The following is a 23,835-nucleotide window of genomic DNA, read 5'->3' as shown; positions in this document are numbered from 1 at the left end:
GTTTGCTACTTAATGCTACCTAGCTAGTAGTTAGCAAGATGAAGATGTGCTTTTCTCGCAGTATAAACGGCGAAGGCTCGTTGTTAACTAGACCCAAACCAAAACGAAGTGACTACCGAGCAACCGTAGCGACGCCGAGCATCGATAATGGCCGCCTAATTGCCAGTTTTATCGAGATAACTTTTCATCCAACCCTGCTCCTCGCATAAAAGCAGGAATTTCGCCATCGCTTACAGGGCTCCCTGCGCATGCGTATTACGGTACTCCGTGACGAATCCCGTATTCCAAGATTGACAAGAGAAACAATCACAATATTATGAAATCGTTTTAATTTTACTTTCGATTGTGGATATGGTCAATGTACAGTGGGACTAGCTACAGGAACACATAACGCCGCGTGTCTGTACATTTTCATCACCAAGCCAAAACTTAAGGTTGACGTGTCTGTAATCAGTTCGTCCACCTATTCATGCATAGAAAAAAATGTTCCAGACTGTGAGGGGAAGCCCATGTTTTGCTGTCAAATATATTAGCATAGTACGGCATTATAGTACAAAAGTAGGGGGATTATAATTGTAAGCATACCATTCCAGCGATGTGTCAGTAGCTATATAATGTGATTTTTAAAATATAATGTGTAATGTCTTACACTGTATAACAATTGTAAAATGTGTGTTTGCACATACATATATGAGTGTTTTAATATTTTCAATTAAAATTGATCATGTCACATGCATCATAAAGTGCATGTGTCACACAGTGACGTGCACTGACAAAGCTATTCACAGCACCATCTGCTGGATTTGAAGAAAACTGATATGTCTGTCACGGTAATCAGTGGAATTTAAAATGAGCTTTATGCTGTAAAACAAAATTACCACTCATAATATACCAGGCTGACCAACATGGTCCATTAACCACGTTGTCTAATGTTAAGGAGTGTTGATGGAAAGTACAGATATATGTCGACGCTTCCTGTTCCGATTTCCCATGAACGCAACACCCAGTTACAGGAAGCAGCGCGGTGTGTTTTTCAGTTGGTGGGGTAGCGATCAGCAGCTAACTGCAACAAGATGCAACTAGCCGTATAGCAAGTGTTGTAGAGCTACACCATACCGCACTGTAACGATGGACAAGTCAGCAAATTGACTCGCCAAATATGTTGTCCGACATCATTTCAGTATTACTGTCGAGTAGAAAACGACACCGCGGGCGAAACACTAGCTAGAACAACAGCAAGGTAACGACAGTGTTTGAATTAGCAGCTCGTCCGTGCAGCAGCAGCGCGACTCACTAATTAGCTTAATAGCCTTTATGGTTGAACTCTAGCGTTTAAGCTAATAACTAACACTAATAATAGATGCTGCCTTAGCAACTTTTGTGTTGTTGTTGTTTCCCATGCAGTCTCCAGGCGTCAGTGGTCCACATAAGCGTGCTTTCTCCCGTTGTTTCTTCTTAGATACATGTTTGTGTAAACATGGGGAAAACGTGTTCACATTTGTATGATCTGCGGTCATGTTAGGTGCATGTTCATGCTATTCACCTCACCTAAAACATCCTGTAGTGACCTGCTAACTCTGAAGCCCGTTACTTATCACGTGAAATGCACTGTTCTCTTCATGTCTCTTGCTCAGTGTCATGTAATTTTATAATATACAAGGAAGTCTGCGTTACACAAGCAGCATTCATTCATTTAGAATAACTGTCAGTCAGTCATAGATGATAAATGATCAATACTGAATACAGAGACACCTGTCAGATCTGTTTATTGTGGCTATATTACAGTAAGGATTTTGTTTCACCGTATAAATAAATGTATTCCTTGATATATGGTTTAACCACTGTACTGACAATACTGGGTCGGACTTTATCTGTGGAAGTAAAAAGGACAAATGCAGACCTTCCAAAAGCGGGGCTTCGCTCTTTTTGTCAGTAAACACAGGTTAATGGGTTTACCTCATGCATGTTTTAATCTGTCAACAAAGCCGGGCTGAGTTCCCAGTTGCTGTCTGTGCCTTCGGGTACCTCTGAGATATGAAAACCCTTTGGATAATTTATCCACTCACTTTCTACCTTGTGCATTTGTTGCTACAAACTGAATAACAATTGCAGTAATTATTTTGCTCTGATTTTGCTTTGATTTCTTTTTAAACATCATTACCATAAACATTTGAGTAATTGACATGCAAGGATTTATTTACCCCTGCAGGAACAGCTTTTAACATAACCTCAATATATCACTGCTTCACTGTGACTAAGTAGTTTTGTTTATTAAATCAAAGATGAATAACAATAACATGCACATCTTTTGCATTTAGATTTCTGTCTTTGCAACCCTTTCCTAACAGTTAATAATTTTTATCTTCTGTCACTTGATTTTATAGCTGAATAGTATGCTGGACGTGGGGAAGTGGCCGGTGTTTGCACTCCTTCCTCCTGAGGAACTACGGCTTATCCGGCAGGCTTGTGTCTTTGGCAGTGCTGCAAACGAAGCCCTCTATGTCACAGTTAACGATGAGGTAACACTCAGATGTCAGCCAAGCGTTTTTTCTTAACTTTACACCGATATGTGATGGAAGACTGAGTCTTGCCTTGAATATTTTTCATTTATAAGTGGGTTGAAAAACGCTGCAGGGTACTTCTCTGCTTGATGCAGGGTGTCGTTCCAGGCACAGGGATAAGCAGATAGAATGAGGCTATCTTTAGCCATACAGGCCTAATACCTGGGCAAGCTCCATTTTCATCCTGTTGAGGTGTAAACCGTGCCTCATCTTTCCACTCTTGGTTATTATTTGTCCCTGTGGCCCAAACAGTTTGTGTTTAGGTGTAGTAATTGGGGTGGCATAAAAATGTATTGTGGTGAATTTCCTCAATATTTGGTGTAAATTATTCATTGTATTTATCATTTTATTATTTATTATTAGTTATTACTTTAGCTGATTTTATGTCATTTTGGGAGATTTAATTCTGAATTAGCAGCTGGGATTGGGCATTTAGATTATTTGTTTTTTACGAAAGCAGTCAATGGGGATAAACATAATGGACAACTTAATTAATTCATAATAAAACAGCTGCTGAAACAGTAGAATATCAAGCAATATAATATTTCACATAGACCATGAATGTACAGTGTATATATATATATATATATATATATATATATATATATATTAATACGTGTGTATGGTGGATTTGCAGGTCTTTGCTCTGGGAACCAACTGCAGCGGCTGTTTAGGGCTGGGAGACCTTCAAAGCACTATTGAGCCTCGCAGGATTGATGTCTTATGTGGAAAGAAGATTGTGTCCCTAAGCTATGGAACAGGACCACATGTGGTTATCGCAACCGCAGGTAATCCAGTTCAGGAAACTGAGAATTCTCCCCAAGGGGAAATTTCCTCTGGAGGCAAAGGAATAAAATTACAGGTGGACTGCAAACAACTGGAATGTGATTTTATGATGAAACACCCTTTTTATTATAGATTATTTTAAATTATTGTGTATATATAAAAATGAAATTGTAATCATAATGTAAATGAGACACAGTCCTTTTTAATGTAGCGGTTAAAATACATAAAAAAATAATGTGAATTAAAAAGGCTTTTAGTCAAAGACAGACTAGAGACTTTTTTTTACACATTTGCATAACATTTAAACTAAATGTAGAGAGAATTTATTTGTAACTTTACCATTTGAAAGTGAAGACTGTATTTACAGAAGTCAGTCAATACTAAAAAGTCAATATTAAGTTTTAATCGCAGACGCTATATTCCAGTAAATTGTTGCCTCATTGTGCGACCTGTGCTCGTCTGCTGCATATTTGCATGTGTGCGCATTTTTCTTGAGTTTCATCTTTAGCTATAATCAAGGGGGAGAACAGTTCGGTTTCACTTTACTTCATCTCTCTCGCTTTCCGTTTCCATCCCTTTAACTGAAGCATCCACTCCTGATGTCTGTTATCTGTTGATGAAATATTAACCACTGTGCCAACACGATAGAAACTTTGCCTTCTGCGCTGTAGATGGAGAAGTATATGCCTGGGGCCACAATGGCTACAGCCAGCTGGGCAATGGAACCACCAATCACGGACTGACCCCCGCCCTGGTGTCCACAAACCTGCTTAGCAAGAGAGTGACCGAGGTGGCCTGTGGCTCCCACCACACTATTACCCTCACCACTGATGGAGAGGTACTTCACCTTTAGACGTATCCCTACTGTATTTTTTATTTTTCTCTTTAGCTGTTGCTTTCCTTTGGACAGTGAACATTTTATGTCTCTGTAGGTCTACGCATGGGGTTACAACAATTCAGGCCAGGTCGGTTCGGGGTCGACAGCCAACCAGCCGACACCACGCCGGGTCAGCAGCTGCCTGCAGAGCAAAGTGGTTGTTAACATAGCCTGTGGTCAGCTCTGCTCTATGGCTGTGCTGGACAATGGAGAGGTATACAGATGTTGAAGGAGCTCCCAGTGGGCTCATGTTTTGCCTGCGTCTTAAACCAAGAAGAACCCATAGAACCCTTTCTCACTAATGCTGTGATATGCTGCATGTTTGTAGGTCTATGGTTGGGGCTACAATTGCAACGGACAGCTTGGTTTGGGCAACAATGGAAACCAGCAGACCCCATGCAGGATCGCTGCTCTTCAAGGCATCAATATTGTCCAGGTAGGAGGCTGAAACATGGGGAATCTGTGCGTGTGTGCAGTAAAAGGTTCTTAAGTCCGCCTTTGTATTGAACGATAGAAGCTTTGTTTTCAGTGCTGGAAAGGCTGATCAGGATGAGTTCAGTCAACTATAGCATGAGTTATTTTCACTTGGAGTCAAGCAGGCGGAAGATAACTATAAAGCTCCTTATCGTTTCTCAGTTTGTTCAGCCTCCGCAGGCGACTGTAAATAAAGAGCAGAGCCATCATACAATAGATCATAAAGGTTTAGGCTGACGTGGTCACGCCCCTCCCTCCACGTACAGGTAGCCTGTGGATATGCACATACGCTGGCACTTACAGATGAGGGCTTCATCTACGCCTGGGGAGCCAACTCATACGGGCAGCTGGGAACAGGCAACAAGAGCAACCAGGCGCTCCCCACTCTAATAAACACTGACAAAGAAAGGTTAGTGCTCCGTTTCTACCCTGGTCCATATTAGCAGTGACCTAACTGCTTCCCACACTCAGTATCGCATTCAGACTTGGTTTAATATGCACTTCTGTGTTGTTGCCACTAGGATGGTGGAAGTAGCTGCATGTCACACCAGCCACACGTCAGCGGCCAAGACCCAGAGCGGTCAGGTTCTGATGTGGGGTCAGTGTCGGGGCCAGGCCGTGGCCAGCCCCCACCTCACCCATTTCAGCAGCACCGACGACGTGTTTGCGTGCTTTGCCACACCGGCTGTCACGTGGCACCTCCTGTCTGTGGGTAAGCGTGGCGCCGCCGTGTGGCATGGAAGTGCTTCCTTTAACTTCACTGAACCCTCTTTGTGCTGTCTCTGTTTTTGCCAGAGGGCGATGACTACCTGACTGTAGCCCAGTCCTTGAAGAAAGAGTTTGACAGCCCTGAAATTTCTGACCTGAAGTTCCTGGTTGATGGGAAGTGCATCCATGTCCACAAAGCCCTGCTTAAGATCAGGTAACGTGGAAGCGGCGCTCTCTAGAAGCGCTACCTCTAGAAGCGGGTTTTTAAGCTTTTTTTGTTGATTCTGAAATGATGTCCCTTCATCGCCGCAGCACCCAGGTTTTCTATCCTCATTCTGGTCACATGAATCTATTTTCACATTTATTGCCGCAGTGGCTGTACCACATTGGGGTTTTCAGGGGAACAGAAACAGTTTGAGGTTGTGCAACTGTTTCTTATAGACACGTGAAAACTAAACAAACCTGATGCTGCCATGACAGCGAGCACACAAAGCCGTCCCTCACGATTAGAGCACTCGTTTGCTTATGTCTGAACCCGCTGCGTTTGCTCGCTGTGCGTCTTCACAGCGAAGCCGAGGCAGAACTATTGTTTCCTGTACAGGCTTTTTATAACCACACTTGGCCACAAAGCATCTGCATTCCAGTACCTTGCACTTTTGCTCTGTCAGTAGGAAGGAGCCAGAGTGTCTCCATTGTCAGCCTTAGAGCACATTCTTACACAAGATCACATGCACATGACACGTTTGACTGATGTGAGTTTTATTTATGGACTAACAATAAGACTACAACAATGCACTACAATATATAGAGTGAACACTGAGCCTCTTTAACCTTTTTAAACTCCATTTGCACGGCAGGTGTGAGCATTTCCGTGCTCTGCTGAATGAAACCGACGAGGACGCCATAGAAGTCCACCAGTTCTCCTACCTGGTGTACAGAGCCTTTCTGGAGTATCTCTACACCGACACTATTAACCTGCCACCAGAGGATGCTATTGGTAAGCGGTTTGCAGGAGAGCACTAGGCACGGAGGCAGTGCACACTCACTCGTGTGTGGCTCTTGTGCGCAGGGCTGCTAGACTTGGCTACCTTCTACCGGGAGAACAGGCTGAAGAGGTTGTGCCAGGAAACCATCAAAAGAGGCATCTCTGAGGAGAACGCCATCACGCTGCTCTCTGCCGCTGTCAAGTATGAGGCACGGGTAAGCTCATAGTCACACGCTGTAGTGGTGGTGGGGCCCAACACGGGAGCTAGCTGCTGAAACCCCTGAGCAATGACCAGACGGGCCTCTTCATTTTTAGGACCTGGAGGAGTTCTGCTTCAAGTTTTGCGTCAACCACCTAACGGCCGTCACTCAGACCCAGGCCTTTGCAGACATGGACCACGACCTGCTCAAGAACTTCATTAGCAAAGCCAGCCGCTATGGCGCCTTCAAGAATTGACTGGAGCGCCCCGTTTAGAGGTGGATCAATATGACGAGCTGCATACAGTCAGCCTTAAACCAAAGTAAAGACCTCCTAAAAGCCTTGTCGCTGGCAATGCTAACAGACGTGTCCGTGTTACTGCCCTCAACCTGTTACAAACATATTAGTTGCACACAGTTACACAACACAACTGTGCAAAGGCCAAATGGAAAAAAATGCCACGATGGTCGTCTACAGCCGGTTTGGCTCCGCTGTTGCCTGGTCTGTCTGGACTTTTCTCCCAGGACCAAGCAGCTGAAGTGTCATTGTAGAAGGGTTAGATAATGCGAGGTCATGTCAGTCACACTGATGAGGAAATCATCAGTGCGTATAGTGTTAATGTCAGTGGAGGCAGTCGGCCGTGAACTGACCCTGCACGTTGCACTGCTGAGGAGGAAACACATGCAACTTTTAGAAACTGCAACTTGTTTTTTCTCTGAATAATGAATGGTTTTGTATCTGTCCTCCTGCATTACTGGTAGTTGTTCAGCTGTGCTGTCCACTCATGGATCTGACCTGCAGCACAACCAGCTGAGGTCAGTTACACGGCTGGTGTTCACGTCACCTCCTTCAGATGGAAGCAGCATGTGGCTGGTTCTTGTCTAACCTGTCTGAATGTTACACTAGACGAAACCAATTGAAATCTGTTTTGCATTGAAATTTGGAATGTTTACAAAAGCGTGTTTATTTTTTTTATTATGTTCGCAGCAAACTTGTGTTTTTTTTTACAGATGTTTCTTTGTGTCTCGCCTGTTAGCACCTTATTATAATAAAGTGTAAAGGCCAGCTGACTCAATAGGCCCACAAGGTCCTTACACGAACTGTAGGTAGCAGATAAGTCCACATTAAATCTGCCGTGTCTTACAAAGCGCTTTTATTTTATCATGGCTATTGTTGTATTTTTGGGAATATTTTAATAATCATTCAGTGTGTGTTTCTTTTTGTAAGTACTATAAATTGCTAATTTAGCATTTGAGAAGCGCAACAAATATTAAAATGAATAACTCACTGCTGTGCTTGGTGCCTGTATTGCAATTACTTCATATCCACATAATGCTCAACACAGCTTATATAAACACTATTTCCACTTCTGATTCACTTTGTTTTCAATTGCTTCCACTCAAATGTAACCACATCACCTATTATTAGCATGTTAGTGCTGCTTTAACTCAGGCCTTTGAAGGTAATCATTCATCCGTCACTACTCATTCATCCACCAGGGAGGAAACTACATTTGTTCCACACAAACATTTTTCACAATGTTGCTACTGCTGTAAGCAGCAGAGGCCTGACTTTAACACACACCACATACTGCATTAATATTCCAATAGGGGGGAAGGTGATAAAAAGGATGCAGCTCTGCATATGGTGAAAGTGATGCTGCTAGCTTGTTTCAAACATCATCCCCGCCCTGGCACGATGTGGATCTGCTCTGCTGCAGCCGAGGCTCGGCAGCTTGTCATAAAATATTTATCGAGCTATTCTACAGGATAATGTCAGGGTGGCTGTCTGCCAGCGGCGCGGGGCGGCATTAGTGTGACCCCAAACATCAAAGTGAATCTGACTCCAGATAAAGTAAATTAGTGCTTTTGAAGCGGCCCAGTCAGAGGAGCGCCCTTAACCCGGCCGAGGCGCTACGGACGACCTCAAAGCGCCGGTCACAGCGGATCTGCTCTGAATAAGACTGATGTGAAGCCGCTTCATGGGGATGTGCATCTAAGCCACTACTCATTGTATCTGCCTGTTTGTTCTTATCTTGAGCACGCTTTATAGTGCTTTATCGTGCAATTTATCGTGTAAATTCACCATAATATTACAAAATAAAGCATCTTTTATGTGAAATGAATGCATATTCAAGTTAAATGAGATGACATCGTGGGAAGTGTTGGACGTGTGTGTCACAGGGGGACTGGCTTGCTCGCTCCCGGCTTTTGCCCGCGTGCGCCTCCAGAATAAAGGTCGCGTCGGGAGATGCTGTGGCAACTGTCGAACTTGTCGAGGCAAGCGGAACGAGGAAGTGCACGCGGCCGTCAACGGCTGCCGCGCTGCCACCACCCCCCCTCCCGCAGACTGTTCCTCCTGTTTGCTTGGCTCGGCATCGGCGAAGCGATATGACCACATCCTGTTAGCGAATTGCTCTTTTGGAGCTTCGCACGACACCTGTACGGTTATTAAGCTTCTCACTGATGCACGGATAGCTTTCTCCAGATGTTGTGAAAGCGGATGGTGATTGGATAAGATGAGCGATAAGGCAGTTTTACGGTTGTGGGCTCAGGGTCAGCGGTCGCTGTGGAGGTGGGGAGTGTTTGATTTGAGAAGCTTGGGCAGCGTGGGGGTGCTGCCCTTCAAGGACCCACAGCAGACTCCACTTGTGTGTGTTTTATCTCAGGGGGAACTTTAGCTCGGCTTTCATTTTCACTTACATAAACGTCCCAGCTCCAGATAAAGCTGAGATAGTGAAGTCATGACTCTCACCAGGCTGGTGCTGCTCACGGCCCAGACGTGGGTTATCTCTGCGGAGGAGGAATGATGGAACAATGTCTTCCCTCGCGCGCTTCCTCTGGACAATCAGGCGACTTTCAGCTGCATCTAATCTGTCGTTTCCCTTAAACCCCTTTGTTTCTTCGCTAAATCATTCTCCTTTTTTCCGTTTTGTTATGACAGAAGCATATCTGACTCCCCGACACATTTCAGGCTTCTGGACCACAGCTGTGCTGGAACGTGCACGCTCCACAAATGATGCATGGAGCTCTGCATAAACTGTTTAGTTATGTGATAAGTGCGTGTCATATCAGGCGCTCAGCATCTTTTAGACTGGAGGATCAGGATCACTGGATCACTTTCGTTCGTTTGGCCGCGCCTCTGGCTCCTGCTCCTTGCACAACGGCGCTACGTCAGCTAATAACGCTCTCAGGCATTTCACGCGATTTGAATGCTTTCAGCCTCGGCCTTGAGGGTGCCAGACAGTTTCCTGGCATTGTGAAACATTTGACACCCCAGGGATTTCAGACGCATGTTTTTGTTTATGGACTACATGCTCGCATGTAAAGAGCTTGTTTTTATGGGCTGGATGGAACTATTTTGCCAGTAAAGGACAATAGCAGAGCTTTTTTTAATCCTTTCTCCACCATTTCTCCGCAGCCTTGATGCTGTTTATTTTGCAGGCGCGCTGCCCATGAACTCCCACTGTCTCTTTGATTTTCCTTCATTTGTCGGACTATTGTTGGCAACTCTGTGAAGGTTGAGGCGCGTTATTGTCACATGCGCAGAAAAACAGCACGACAGTCAAATCTGGCTCGTCGGAGCTCCAGACAAAAAACCACAGCAATCTGATCAGACGCAAGAGTTTATTCAAATGGGAAGAGTGGATTTGGCTGAAAAGCACTTATCTGATCTGAGGGGAAACCCAGCCAGCTAATACAGTTTATTTTCCATCTGACACAGTAACAACCACCAAACAAACACAAGATGGACGTTTTCGAACCGCAACAGGGACAAAAAGGAAGTCACAGCACTTTGTAGTTAGTCTGCTGGACCTGCGTATCTAAACGTCTCACATTCCTCCCTGCTAGGATGCTTCAATCACCATAAAGGCCCCCGTGTTTCTACCGATTGCCAAGTGGGGAGTTGGAACTGGGCGAGAACCTGAATGGGAGTTTCACAGTGAGCTGAGGAGAGAAAGCTGTGGGCACGGACGGACAAGGGCGGCTGAAAAGCCACCGAACACAGCGAGCGTTTTCGCCCCGTTCCCAATGTCACCCGCTGAATGAAATGCCGTCCACTCCAGTGGAGCCGCTGCCCACACACACACTGCTGCAGAACCTCCCACCAGTCGCCTCAGACTCAACCACGGAGCTTTAGCTCTGCTAAAGCAGGAACAGTCGAATGTGACAGACCAGATTAACTAAATCAAGTCTATCAACCTCTTAATTTAGGCAAAACTCAGCATCTGCATAAACAGCAAAACATAAGCAGAGAAAGTAGAAGTAAAAAATATCCCCCTGAGAGTTTAATGTACAGTATCTGATTATCTGTATGTATAAGCTCATAACAAAAATAATGCATAGGCTTTAATCTGTTCTTAATATTTTTGCAGTACACACATTTCATTCATTCTTGGCTTTATTAAAGCACATGTTTGTATGAATGTAATGGAATAGTAATAGGCCCATTATCACCAGACCTCTGTAAACAGGACTCCGTGTTTCCACTCGCTCTAAAGTCCTGATACGTTCCCTCACAGAGCAGCGTTGTTCAGGCTGATTCATTAACTGCAAAGACAGACAAAGAAGTTGGAGGAGTGGAGGCAGTGGGAGGAGTTTCTGACTGCTCTCCCTCGAATCGGCCCGTGATACCAGCACAAAGGAGAAGCAGGGGCCGAGTGAGCACCATGTGGGCTGAGCAGTCTGCGGAGAGAGAGGCAGACAGGGAAGTAGCAGCGAGGCCCGGGGACAAACAGTGAAAGGTGCGTTGACTCACACTTGGTTTCCTCTGGCTACAAGAACTTCAGCCGGGACCGGATTTGAACAAAGACGGGGCGATTATGCCACGAGGACGAGGATACGTCACCGTGGTGTCTGCGGACTCAGCAGCTCGTGCCGGTCGGGGACTCCTCGGGTTCGTGTGAGTGATTCATCCGTGAGTACCGCTCGGCGTGCGAGGGGGGAGGGGAGGACGCTGCAGCCTGGGTCCCCGTCCGTCAACAAGAGGTGACCCCGGAATAGCCACACCACAGGGCAGGAGGTCATGCAGACCGCACGCAGACCTCTCCAACAAAGGGCCTCGGATGACCGATGAGCGAGCGCCTCGCTCTCCTCCGCCTTCACGGTGACTCTGCCTCTGCTCACACAGCCACACCTACGCGGCGCCACTCCCATCGGACACAATGTACGGCACCACCGGCAACGCCTCGCTCAACTCCACGTGCGCCAAACACGACGAGTTCAAGTACCCGCTGTACAGCGCGGTGTTCAGCATCGTCTTCGTGGTGGGGCTGATCACCAACGTGGTGGCCATCTACATCTTCACCTGCTCGCTGAAGCTCCGCAACGAGACCACCACGTACATGATGAACCTGGTGGTGTCCGACCTGCTCTTCGTCTTCACGCTGCCGCTGCGCGTCTTCTACTTCATCAACGTCGACTGGCCCTTCGGCAGCATGCTCTGCAAGGTGTCCGCCTCGCTCTTCCACACCAACATGTACGGCAGCATGCTCTTCCTCACGTGCATCAGCGTGGACCGCTTCCTGGCCATCGTGCACCCGTTCCGCTCCCGCGCCGTGAGGACCAAGCGCAACGCCAAGATGGTGTGCGCCGCCGTGTGGGTGCTGGTGCTGTCGGGCAGCCTCCCCACGGGCTTCCTGCTGGAGTCCACCACCCACGAGAACGCCACCAACGCCACCTTCTGCTTCGAGAACTTCTCCTCCACGCAGTGGAAGTCCCACCTGTCCAAGGTGGTGATCTTCATAGAGACCGTGGGCTTCTTCATCCCGCTGCTGCTCAACGTGGGCTGCTCGGTCATGGTGCTGCAGACCCTGCGCCGGCCCCAGGTCGTCAGCCGCGGGGGCAAGCTCAACAAGAAGAAGATCCTGCGCATGATCATCGTGCACCTTTCCATTTTCTGCTTCTGCTTCATCCCCTACAACGTCAACTTGGTTTTCTACGCCCTCGTCCGCACCAAGACGTTGACCGGCTGCTTCGCGGAGTCCGTGGTGCGGACCATCTTCCCGATAGCCCTCTGCATCGCCGTGTCGAACTGCTGCTTCGATCCCATCGTTTACTACTTCACCTCGGAGACCATCCAGAACTCCATCAAGAGGAAGTCCCAGACCAACAGCAAGTATGACGTCATGGTCTCCGAGGCGCTGCAGTCAGAGACAGCTGGCTCCAGCCTGCACTTCAGCCTGAGGAACTTCAAAGCGAAAGTCTTCCACAGCGAGTCTTCAGTCTGACAGAGGGTTACGCTCCACAGTTAGAGCCGTTGAATGAATCCCTCCATAGAAACAGACAAACAAGCCTCCACTGGATGACGAGTGCTTCGAGCACTTGCCGCGGAAGTGTTATGTGACGTCAGTCTTCCTCTCAGGGCGAATGTGTGGACCTGCCACCGCGGGCCTTGGCTCTGGAGCGCTGCTGCTACGCCAGCCTTTGTTCTCATCTGTGGATCTGTCAATGCTACTTACTAACGTCTGTGTCCTGTGGAATACACTGTACATGTGTTTAGCAACTGAGCGACGCGGAGGGCGACATAGTGCTAGCCGTTAGCACAAACGTTAGGATGCTAAATGCTACGCGCCTGTAAAGATGTACATTTCTGTTGTGGTGCTAACTTTAGAAAACAGCAGTATATATTAAATTAACTCAAAGTTATTTCAAGCTATAGGTTGAACAGGGACTTGCTTTTATTGTCAACTATGACCAGGTTGTTGTTGTGGCAGCATTTCGTTATAGCTCGTATTATCTTTATTATTTTCAACTGCACTGGCACAGAATTCCACTTACTGCACTCGAGACACAGTAATGAATAAAACCGATTTACTGTCTAAAACTAAAGGAAAGCTCTCTTGTCTTCTGAATGCTTTTATCAGAGAGGGGTGTTAGCAAATCTACTTATGTTACGCACACAGAGGAGCGTGACCTCCTGCTGGGAGAGCCGGCTTCCCGTGTGACGACCGGTGACGAGCGACAACAAAGGCCATTTACATTTCAAGCATCTATGTAAATGCAGACACACTGGTACAATGACGCTGAGAGGCAGCGAGGTGTGTTCCGCTTCATCATCGTCACACGGTTTTGTGTTGCTCCCCCACAAGGTCTCGCTCTCTGCAGCAGAACCTTAGATCACAAATACCTAAAAACTACATCAAAGTCCAGTTTCACTTGAAAAAGCCGGATGAGAGCGTCCTGTTGGTCGTTTGCTAGAAAAACACCACTGTCCCGTGGACAACTGATACGGCCTCAACGAGGACGTAACACAAAGCACATGGTGCTGCAGCGCTATTGACATAGCTTGAAGGTCGCTCAGCAGAACTTTACCTCAGTCCGCTTTAGCTCTGAGGCGAGGACCGGGTTAAGGATGTGGGGCTTTGAAAACAAACATGTCCAGAGTGATACCGGGGCAGTTCCTGTCATCTGCAGGTCATAAACCAGAGCCAGCACTAATCAGACATCTGAGTGAGCTATCGCAGCGAGCGACGCGTAAAAGGAATGAGTCCAGCATTCTTCGCAGGTTGTTTATTGAAACGCAGACGTTATCTGAGCGTCATGTGATCGTCCTCATTGTTATCTCGGACAAAGGTCAGAGTAGAGACGCAGCCAGCTGTTAAATAACAATTATTTATCTACACAAAACACTGATTGTCCCACATCACTGTAACGCGCAGCAAGTGTGAAGTGTGAAAAACAGAAAAATGATCCAGGATCTCCGGCAAACAAAGTTGGTGGGATTCCTCGTTCCTTTTTCACAGCGAACATGTTTCTGAATGACACAAATGTGGTGTGAGCTCAGCGCGTCGGGATCCGGGCCAGCTGTGCTGCACACACACACACACACACACACACACACACACACACACACACACACACACACACACACACACACACACACACACACACACACACACACACACACACACACACTTATCTAATCGGTGACCTCCTCGGCCCAGCAGGGTGCCGGGTGAGAAGCTACAGGTGCTCTGCGTTACTCTGGTAACTCACATTGCAGCGCTCCTTGTGCGTTGCCAGATGCATTGAAGACATGGGAAATTGTGTAAGCGATGATGTAAATAAGCCTGTAATACGCGTTCAGTGTGGATCCAGCTTTAGCTTCTGCTGAGTGGAGCATCCGCGAGGGCCTTGGTTCATAAGGTTGAGGTCCTCATTCATTGAGGTCAGATTGACTGGATCACACAAGTGAGAAGCTGGTCCCAATAAACGGATCCAGCTGCAGGTTGTGGAGAATCACCAGCCGCGCCTCCTGCGTGGCTCACATCAATAATGCAGGAGGTAATGGCCGTCGTTGTGGTCCCAGCTAATGTGTATCTACACTGAAGTCCTGCAATTACAGCAGGTTTTCCAGTAAAGTCTCATTACAGATCTATAAAAAGCGCGTTGCGCTGGGGATGAGGGCAGAGCTCTCACTTGCGAGACGTCTTTCCTGAGTCGGAAGCACAGGGCAATAAGAAAAGGGAAGCGTTTCTCAGGATGTGGTTAGTCAGAAACGGACCTAGCTTTTTTTTTTGAACAACAGTTTTACTCATGACAAATCGGGTGCAGCGCCGCACTAATAAGCAGCCGAGGAAGAGGTCTGGAAGGAGGCAGCTAAATGCACACGCAGGCCTCGCTGACGCAAACAGGCCTCTTCAGCGCAGGCGAGCAGGACGAATTCCACCAGTTGAGCTTCAACGGAATGAAAAGAGAAAGTGTGAGCGGCGTCTTCAGGCGCGGTGGGTGTAGATCAAACTGGAACTGCAGTCACGTTCCACAAAGCGTGCGAGCGCAGTGCTCGTGTTGTTGTTCTTCAGCATCAACATGACTCTTTGCCTCGAGGCAATAATTCAGAGACTGTTCACACCTGATTATTGTGTGACACTAGTTTTCCAGCCTGGAACTTCCTGCACTGATTCCACACATGAAATGCGCGCGGCGTCTCCTGCGGCTCAAACTAGTAAAAGTCAAGACGCTGATCGATATCAGACCGAGGGGGAGTTCAGCTCGTTACCTTCGCGTGTTTGTGTGTGTGTGTGTGTGTCGACCTGATCTTTGAATTACTCAGAAGTGCATGTGCAGCATTGTGTTGAACTGAACAAGTTCACACAACACAAGTCCCAGCATGAAATGCAGCTTGTGGGAAGTGTGGGATTCTACGAATCCAGTCTGGCACACACACACACACACACACACACACACACACACACACACACACACACACACACACACACACAGTCATGTACAGTCATGTTTTGGGAATAACAGATTTACATCCAGGCAACTGTTAAAGCACATGGATATTAGTGTAAATAGAAGCATTGAAAAGCTGATTTACAGGTGTATTTATTTAATGAAGGGGCCAGTTTGCTCATCTTTCTCTGGGAGCACCTGAAACGTTGACTCAGACTCAACTAGCTACAGCTTTCACTGAAGACGGTGCGACTGATAAAAATAAAAGGTCGGTGGGTCGCCACACGTACTGTACTGTAATCTTACTCTGTGGTTTCCTGTGGCAAAAAATGAAAATGACTCGTTTAGTTCTCCCTCACGAGTTTCATGAGGCTTTGAGCCGCTGTGCAGAGACGCATAGTCACACCTAGTAAAAAGTTGCTACATCTTTAACACAGTGAGCTGCTGGAGCTCCCGTTACAGAAACCATCTGAACCCCGAGCTAACACCTCCACGCGTTTAACCCGTATCTCGCACCACAGTCTGAATCCGGAGCTGAAACCGGTTCCCCTTCGCTCGCAGCAGGATTAGCGACGGCACAGACCTGCTGGATGCAAACAGACGCCCAGCAGCCTCCCATAATGCACCGGGGCACTGGGGTCGGCCTCCAGGTCAACGCGTTCCCCGTGAGGAATTTCCACGGAGCCTCTCAGACCACACCGTGCTTCCCTCCCCTCTGAGGCTCCTTCACCCACAAGAAAACACCAGTTTGAGTCCTGAGCGAGCGAAGTTGAAAACCACAGGTACCAGTAAGATTCACAGCGTAAATATGAACCATTCTATGGGGCATCGCACGACTGAATGATTTCATTCTTTGCTTTAGTAGCTTCTTTTCAAGCTCGGCTGAATCTGTGTCAGAGCCGTTGTGTGAAATAATGAAGCTTTATGTTGCTTCCACCTCATTAATGTCACAGCACGTGTTCTGCTGCATAATTACATCCTACATCTAATCGTACACAACACAATTACCGGTGGCCTGTTATTAAGATTGTGCCTTCGACCTGTTTCATTAAAGCGTAAAAACCGTGTTTGTGAGTTTGCCTGGTGTCACTTCAGCTAGTTTTCATGCTTTTCATCGAGCGGGCCGGACCCGCAATGAGACGACCCTGAGCAGCAAAACACCTGAATCTGCACAGAACCACTTCTGTCCCACTTCACATAACTCCCAGTCCAAATTTAACAACTCCTGACCTTTTTACTGCCAGTGGCTGATGAATTGTGGTGTTCCTGGGCTACGTCAGTCCCCATTGTTTCAGACAGTGAAACAAAACAGTGACAGCAGACAATGAGGGTCGCTGCAGAGGGCGTGTAATAATCATAACAATGACATTTCACATATTTATAGCTGCAGAGCCTCTGAGTGGAGCAGGAAGAGCTGCTCCCTGCGAAGAATATAGCCCTTCTTACTGGGTGAGTCACGGCTGCAGGTTTCATTATTCCCCCCATCGAGTGCCGTGACGACCACTGAGACTGTAAACGAACCTGAAACCGCGCAGAAACTGAAAACAGAAGCAAATATGGACACGAAGGACCTTCTGCACAAAATGCATCGTAAGCGCCGGCGGCGCGGCAGAGGTCACGGGGTCGCCGTGCATCTGCAGGGCGCTTCCTGTGTGAAGCCGGGGACTCGGACAAGCCGTGACCAGCGGCGCAAAGGAGAAGCTGTCAATCATTCATCAGGTTCGTCGCTGGAAAGACAGGTTAAAAGGCTTTGTGCGCCTCAGTTACCGCTTAGTTTACGAGAAACAACATCAACACAGACCTAACTAGCAGATGCGGCGTGTTTTCAAGCCTACTAATAACTAAGCGAAGGGAGGAAGCGCTCAGCGCGTCTCAGTTCCTGTGATTTGTTGTCCTGCACGAGAAGCACAAACGCAGACGCGCTGCGGTTTCGCTCATGCCTCAACAAACACACACCGTGTTCTAGCACAGGTACCGTGCCCTGCGAGAGGGAGGAGGCGCCGCTTCCTCCTCGCGCTGCTCAACCTAAACTCGAGCTGATGATTCAGACCAAAGGCTGCGCTTCCACTTTCACCTCACAACCGGCGGCGCGACGCTGCCCACACGCACTCGCTCCTTCAATGTTTCAAGCCATTTACAGCCTTTGGCTCGTAACTCACATCCTTCCTGCAGGAGGAAGCTCCTGCTCATCTGCTCGTCTGCAGTTTGGACTCCGACCACTTCATCCCAGGCTTCATACATGATACAGTAAAGATAATGAGCTGTGCTACAGATGCAGATGGCTTATAAAGCAGGGGGGCGGCCGTCTGTGCCCTGGAGGGGGATTCGGTGCGGCCTCAAGATAAGTGATGAGCAGCAGCCACCAACTTCCTCAGTAAAACCCATCGTGTGCAGACATTTGGCGTGAAGCGCTAAAGGGAGCTTCCAGTCACTGGAGGAGCTTTGGCAGCAGGATAATCCCTCCCTGGTGTGGCTGCTGGTGAATCACCACCATCAGGACTCTGTTGACTCAAGGGTCTGTGTTGTGGCCAAACAGTGACGGGCGCGGCTCCGGCTGCGTCTCACGTGGTTGGGCGATCGTCTGCCCCTGTGAAGCTTTTAATTAGGCATTCGAGACAGGCTCGACCTGTTCGCTAATTGTGAATGTATTCATGGTCCTCAGGGAGCTGGCACCGATCTCTACAATTCACGTGTAAGCACAGAAGCAGACCGGTCATTACTGAAATTCACTAAATGCTTTAGCTCAACCAGAACCAGTGATTCCAACTCCATCTAGTGGCACATAATCAACATTCGCTGTCCTCCGTGTGTCTGCACTGCTGCGGTCACATCCATCCATCCATCCATCCATCCATCCATCCATCCACCCTGGACGTCGGGCCAAGTCTGCTGAGGAAGCCGGTGCTGATGATCTGCTATCGGGGGAAAAGGTGGGGCACGTTAAAGGAGTCGGCCATTTCTCACAGGGCAGAGATTCACACCCACATTCACATCTAAAGGCAATTCAGTGGCTTCACTTGAAATGTTGTTAGTTAACCACACAGTGTGCACACACTGAACCACGGGCAGCAAGCGGCAACCACCGTCACCAGGCAGTGACCGTTAATGCACAATATCAACCAAAAAGGGAAGATGTTCCAGCAGGCGCCCAACAAAGGGATGACGGCTACTGAGCGTGTTTAGTCTGCGTTTGATAATGCACAGGAAGTGGACATCAAAGGGTGGGGGCAGGCTGAACGTCTTGTGACCCCACCGAGACCCAGCTGCTGTGCGTCTAATATTTCCTGCCCCCCCCCACAAGGCAAACAGGAGCTTCCAGACAGCCTCAATCAGCTTGGAATGTTATCAGCGGTAACTTGAACAGCAGATGTTTAGATTAAATAAGAGACGCAGCCTTTACATAAAACCTTTATCGGTTAAAACGGACAAAACAGCGCTGAGCTTGAAAAGTACAACAAAAGAGGCTTAGTGTGATTTATGAAGTGGTCCCGCTGATCAGCACATTTTGGCCACGTTTAGTGTTTTACACCAGTACACATTAATAAGTCCCGCTGTCGTGGAGGCGGAGGCTTTAGTGTTCACACAGCATTTTCTCCACTTCATCCATCCAGTCGCACGGAGATTCTTCTTCAAAGTCCCTGAGAGGAGAGCGCATGTGGTTTCAGTATAGAACAGAGGCTTATGTTGTGTATGTGCTGTCAGACTGTATATGTCTGTCACATACGTGTCCTCGTCGTCGGAGCGAGGCTGCAGCCGCTCCTCGTCCACAGCCGCCGCCGGCTCAGGCCCGTCAGTGTCGTCTCCCCGTGGCGGGGAGAGGGGTCCCAGCAGGGGGTCGCCACCTGGAAATGGAAGCGGGATCTAAGGTTTGCGTGACTTTGGTTGGAGGTTGAATAAACAACGGCAACGAAGCGGGTTCCTCAGACCTCTGTTTATTATAAAGGTGCTGAAGGCTCTGCTCACAGGCGCCTGTTCCAGCAAACCCAGAAGCCTCTCAGGAGGGCCCCTCTCCCATCGTCTCCTCTGCCTGCTGAACTCTGGCTCCTCTGACACACCTGGTAAAACAGGTTCACAACACTTTGATGCTGCATTTCATTCTCAGAGCCTAAAACGTTCCCACGGGTCTCGTACCTCCGTGAGCGGACCCTGGGAGCACCTGGCTGTCGGATGAGAGGAGGCTGGCGTTGCCCAACACCTGCAGGACACTGTCTGACAGCTCGGCTGCCCACTGCTTTCTATGAACAGGCTCCCTGGGCAGGTTCTGAAAGTGGCCCTCAGTTCCTGGGGATTTTAGTTAGTTAATTTTAGTTTAAATTACCAGACAAGAAATGGTTGGTTTTTCTATTTGCTGAGGCTTTATAGGCGACTTTGTGATGCAGTTGTCACAGTCCTTTTCTATGATTTCTGTTATGCTTGACATGGACTTTACCTTCGCATGTTGATGTTTTTATCAAACTCATGTTTCCCAGAAGACTGGCCACCCTCCTCCCCTCGTCTCTGCTCCAGTGACCTGTGCGTCTCCCCTGCTCCTCCTCCTCCATCACCTTTAAAAGATTCAAGGCGGTGCAGTAAATCAAACTCATAAGACAAACTCCATGGAACATCTGAACCAACATCGGCTGGTCAAAGGTCAGATTCCACATAAAGTCACTGCAGCTGGGGAAATTGTGTAACTGACTTTATGCTGTTAAGATGGATGGACAGCCATAAAGTGGCTCCAACGCCGCTGCTTAAGTGACCGTCACCAAGTGTTTTTACCTGAGAAGGCAGATGTGAGCGCAGGAGTCTGGAGACCCGGTGAGATGTTAGGATGGTGTGCAGGGAGGGCCGGTCTTTGGGGTTTGTCTTGAACATCTGCTTGACCAAATAATGCAGCTCGTAGGGCAGGTGGCTGGGGAGGGCAGGGTACGCACCCCGACACACCTTCAGAATCAAGCTCTTCCAGCTGGATGCCTGGAACTGAGCCACACAAAGCACACAGCAGATAATCAAGCTCAGCTGAAGACACTTCAGGCATAGCTGAGCCCATGGCACATGAATGGGTGCGTACCGGGTGTCGCAGTGTGCAGAGCTCGTACAGAACACAGCCCAGAGACCACACATCGCTGCAGATCACATAAAGAGAGGAGACGGTTAAAGGAAATAAATAATGGGTTGAGCCGAGCATCACGTTACACAAACACCTCTAAGCAGAGAACAATGATGACATCCGTTACTGATCTCCTTGTGCAAACTGATGTAGGACAGCTGCACATCTGATGTTGCGACTACAGTTAATCAAAAGTATTAGTGTGAGTGTCCACTGGGCTGTCAACACAATGATGATATAATATCTGGGAGGCGCACACCTAAAAGCACAGCAAGAATGATGGAAGACGGAGAGGTGTTGTTAGGCCTCACTGCTGTTAATGTGAAAGCTTACATTTTGTTTTCTTTTTATGTTGCACCACATGAAATTCAGCATTAACACATTTGAAAGTGTACCTCTTATTGTTGTACGGTTTGTTGTCCCAGATTTCTGGTGCCACATAATATGGAGTTCCAACATAAGTATTAGCATAAGCCTTAGGACTGCAACACAAAGCAAAGAAAGCGGTGAGTTAAATGAAATGGCAAGAAATGAAACAAAAAGCATGGAGTGGGAAATGGCAGCGTCTAAACTGCTCCTTTCTCCTATCTGTACCTGTTCAGAATACAAGCTGAGCCAAAGTCCCCGAGCTTAATTGTCCCATTATCTGTCAGGAAAATGTTCTGGGTAAAAAAGCGAAAGAGAAGCGATAACTTGATGCGAAGCAGGAATAAGAGCAGTGGACCATGGCAAAATGATATTATTCATAAGTGGGAGATAATGTTGTGATCATATCTCGATCAGCAGTTTCATCATTGTTCATTTCACTTCACAGCACTGAGATTCTATCAACCTGAAACCAGGCAATAAAATAAATTATTGACTTCTTGTTCTGATTCAGAGAACAAAGAAAGACACTCTGTTCTTCCTTTTGACTTCATAATGGCTTTTTAATATATTTTTGGCATTTTGCTTTTTATTAGCGGTGAGTTGCAGGTAAACAGATAAAACCATAAAGTACCTTGGTCTTTAGATCTCTGTGTAAAACGCGTTTATCGTGAATATGCTTTGCACCTGCACACATTTGAGCAAACCACTTCAAAATCTGTAGAAAAAAAAATAAACAAATGTAAAGATTAGCAAACAAAACAGTGACTCGTACAGTAAAAATCACGTGTGAGTTTTACCGACATCGTCAACACAGAACTGTGCCGTTTTCTGCTGCTGGATCTTCTGCAGCAGGTCTCCTCCATTGCAGTACTCCATAACAATACACAGAAGGTCATCAGCTGTATAAACACAATCATATGTCCTACTCACCAACACAAACAACAATAACTGTATCACAAACATCCCACGCTGTTACAATACCTTTTAAACTGAGTGTGTGGGTGAGTACCTTCAAACGCTTCCCTGAAAGCCACAATATTGGGATGCTTCATTCTAGACAACAGAACGACTTCCCTCCTCCTATTCTCCAATTTGGAGCGACTCTATGAAAATGCAAACACAAGCACGAATGCATGCTTCATTATTCAGCACACACACACAGCCTCCGCATTACTTTGCAAGCACGCTTAAATCAGCACATTACAATTTTCATACGCGACCCCAGGCTATAGCAGAGAGTCTGGCTTCGAATATTGCTCCCAGACTGTGGGTTTCTCTATAGGTAGCAACGTAAATCCAATATATGTCTATGTTTATTTTAACATTTTATTATTTCCTCAATGCGGGGGGGCAGTCGATCTTTTTGAGCGCATACCTTCGGCAGCTGGATTTCCTTGACCACATACTGGTCCTGACTGTTTTTACACCGCACTAGCACCGCTCGGCCGAAGGAGCCTTCGCCGATGACTCTGACCATCGAGTATGTCTCCATGGGGCGTCTTCATGAAGCACGAACGGTAAAACCTCACTGGTTGTGGGCGGACGCATACAGGGTTCACAATGATACACTTAGAGTGTTCTGACTCGCACTACTTAACCCACCTGTCCTCATGTTGTTTGTTTGGTCACCACTTCCTGGTTGACGTATGACGTCAGGTGACGCCCCCTGTAGTTCCAGGCGTTGTCGCTAGATGGCGGTAGATCACAGTCCTAAATCTAAATGAAGCTTTTTCTACCGCAACGTTGCAATTACTAGCTTTAATAGACTTAATGCACTTTATAGTAATAGTAATAACAATAATAATGAATAATTTTGTCATTAATATTTTTCAACATGCTCAGTTCTCTTTATTGATATTTTCCACATCTCAACTTTTCCACGTCTGCGTTTAAGTTAAAGATCATGACAGTGAACTAACATTGAGATACGTGGAAATAATAATAGCAAGACGGTTGCTACTCACATTTATGTGCAGGTTTCCTCCCACGCACGCAAACCGACACGTTCACGTACAACCTTTTATTAGTTTGTTTTATCTATTCGGAGGTGTTTTAATGAATCGGGGACATAACATTCAGATGAGAGTACTACGCTATTATTGGGTTACAAAAACCGCAGCACCTGCAGCACCTTCTACTAAACTTTATATTTATAAAAGGTAGTAGCAGGAGAATAAGCCTCCCCGTACACTGGTTAAACACAATAGAAGCCAGAAGTATTGTGTAACACCCCCCCCCCCCACACACACACACACGTGACACCGTCAGAGCCCGGATAGCTCAGTCGGTAGAGCATCAGACTTTTAATCTGAGGGTCCAGGGTTCAAGTCCCTGTTCGGGCGAAACGTTTTAAACTAAAGAAAACTGCCGAGTTTCCTTTCTGTCAATTGAAGCTATAGAGAAAATAGCTTCTGGGATGACAGGAAATAGTGAGTTGCAGAGCTAGTGTTTATAGCAGAACAATAATAAACCTATGAAGTCATGGCTCCGACATTATGTTTAATTGCCGACTGAGGTCAGTGTCACCACATCTGTCCGCCCTGCTGGCCTGTGTCGCCCACGGTGGTAACACATCCAAGTGTTGGCTTAGCTGGTGGTCAGAAATCCCA

General features: G+C 47.2%; 4 protein-coding genes and 1 non-coding gene across 7 annotated transcripts in view; 3 read left to right on the top strand and 2 right to left on the bottom strand.

Annotated features, from left to right (window-relative positions):
* fndc3a (fibronectin type III domain containing 3A) overlaps nucleotides 1–249 on the bottom strand; it is a 31,245-nt gene extending 30,996 nt beyond the window's left edge. The window contains exon 1 of the mRNA XM_029170669.2: nucleotides 117–249. The gene's annotated coding sequence lies outside the window, so the exon portion shown is untranslated. The remainder of the gene's footprint in view (nucleotides 1–116) is intronic.
* A 760-nt stretch (nucleotides 250–1,009) lies between these two features.
* Nucleotides 1,010–7,877, top strand: rcbtb2 (regulator of chromosome condensation (RCC1) and BTB (POZ) domain containing protein 2). The gene is made up of 12 exons (XM_029170671.3): nucleotides 1,010–1,240; nucleotides 2,385–2,519; nucleotides 3,199–3,349; nucleotides 4,019–4,185; nucleotides 4,280–4,438; nucleotides 4,553–4,660; nucleotides 4,965–5,107; nucleotides 5,220–5,410; nucleotides 5,494–5,620; nucleotides 6,264–6,403; nucleotides 6,476–6,606; nucleotides 6,707–7,877. Exons 2-12 carry the CDS (start codon nucleotides 2,394–2,396, stop codon nucleotides 6,845–6,847), a joined length of 1,584 nt encoding a protein of 527 aa, XP_029026504.1. The 5' UTR covers nucleotides 1,010–1,240; nucleotides 2,385–2,393; the 3' UTR covers nucleotides 6,848–7,877.
* Nucleotides 7,878–11,214: 3,337 nt separating this feature from the next.
* lpar6a (lysophosphatidic acid receptor 6a) lies at nucleotides 11,215–13,424 on the top strand. The gene has a single exon (XM_029172209.3). The coding sequence runs from the start codon at nucleotides 11,754–11,756 to the stop codon at nucleotides 12,816–12,818; it is 1,065 nt and encodes a 354-aa protein (XP_029028042.1). The 5' UTR covers nucleotides 11,215–11,753; the 3' UTR covers nucleotides 12,819–13,424.
* A 5,739-nt stretch (nucleotides 13,425–19,163) lies between these two features.
* Nucleotides 19,164–22,887, bottom strand: nek3 (NIMA related kinase 3). Of its 3 annotated transcripts, none has more exons than XM_029172382.3 (13): nucleotides 22,829–22,887; nucleotides 22,236–22,329; nucleotides 22,028–22,125; nucleotides 21,858–21,941; nucleotides 21,452–21,519; nucleotides 21,253–21,339; nucleotides 20,819–20,873; nucleotides 20,527–20,727; nucleotides 20,198–20,312; nucleotides 19,900–20,049; nucleotides 19,695–19,823; nucleotides 19,493–19,610; nucleotides 19,164–19,406 (listed from the first exon to the last, which is right to left on the bottom strand). In XM_029172382.3, exons 2-13 carry the CDS (start codon nucleotides 22,276–22,278, stop codon nucleotides 19,340–19,342), a joined length of 1,215 nt encoding a protein of 404 aa, XP_029028215.1. In that variant the 5' UTR covers nucleotides 22,279–22,329; nucleotides 22,829–22,887; the 3' UTR covers nucleotides 19,164–19,339. The 3 variants fall into 3 exon arrangements, with proteins under 3 accessions (XP_029028215.1, XP_029028214.1, XP_029028213.1); XM_029172381.3 differs by having other exon boundaries at nucleotides 19,695–19,814; nucleotides 22,602–22,873; XM_029172380.3 differs by having other exon boundaries at nucleotides 22,602–22,872.
* A 608-nt stretch (nucleotides 22,888–23,495) lies between these two features.
* trnak-uuu (transfer RNA lysine (anticodon UUU)) lies at nucleotides 23,496–23,568 on the top strand. The gene has a single exon. It is a non-coding gene; the product is annotated as a tRNA-Lys (tRNA).
* The last annotated feature ends 267 nt before the right edge of the window (nucleotides 23,569–23,835 follow it).

Source organism: Betta splendens, chromosome 13 (assembly GCF_900634795.4).
Source record: "Betta splendens chromosome 13, fBetSpl5.4, whole genome shotgun sequence".
Classification (NCBI taxonomy): domain Eukaryota; kingdom Metazoa; phylum Chordata; class Actinopteri; order Anabantiformes; family Osphronemidae; genus Betta; species Betta splendens.
Note: the sequence above shows the minus strand (reverse complement) of the source record. Positions and strands in the feature narration are given on the sequence as shown.

Excerpts from the sequence above, each read along its gene's own strand:
- lpar6a (XM_029172209.3), top strand. The coding sequence starts at position 11,754 with ATGTACGGCACCACCGGCAACGCCTCGCTCAACTCCACGTGCGCCAAA.
- rcbtb2 (XM_029170671.3), top strand. The coding sequence starts at position 2,394 with ATGCTGGACGTGGGGAAGTGGCCGGTGTTTGCACTCCTTCCTCCTGAG. Across the intron at positions 4,661-4,964 it reads AAGGCATCAATATTGTCCAG|GTAGCCTGTGGATATGCACA; the intron begins GTAGGAGGCTGA and ends CTCCACGTACAG. Across the intron at positions 5,621-6,263 it reads AAAGCCCTGCTTAAGATCAG|GTGTGAGCATTTCCGTGCTC; the intron begins GTAACGTGGAAG and ends TTTGCACGGCAG.
- nek3 (XM_029172380.3), bottom strand. The coding sequence starts at position 22,718 with ATGGAGACATACTCGATGGTCAGAGTCATCGGCGAAGGCTCCTTCGGC. Across the intron at positions 20,313-20,526 it reads GCTCACATCTGCCTTCTCAG|GTGATGGAGGAGGAGGAGCA; the intron begins GTAAAAACACTT and ends AATCTTTTAAAG. Across the intron at positions 19,611-19,694 it reads CACCTTTATAATAAACAGAG|GTGGCGACCCCCTGCTGGGA; the intron begins GTCTGAGGAACC and ends TTCCATTTCCAG.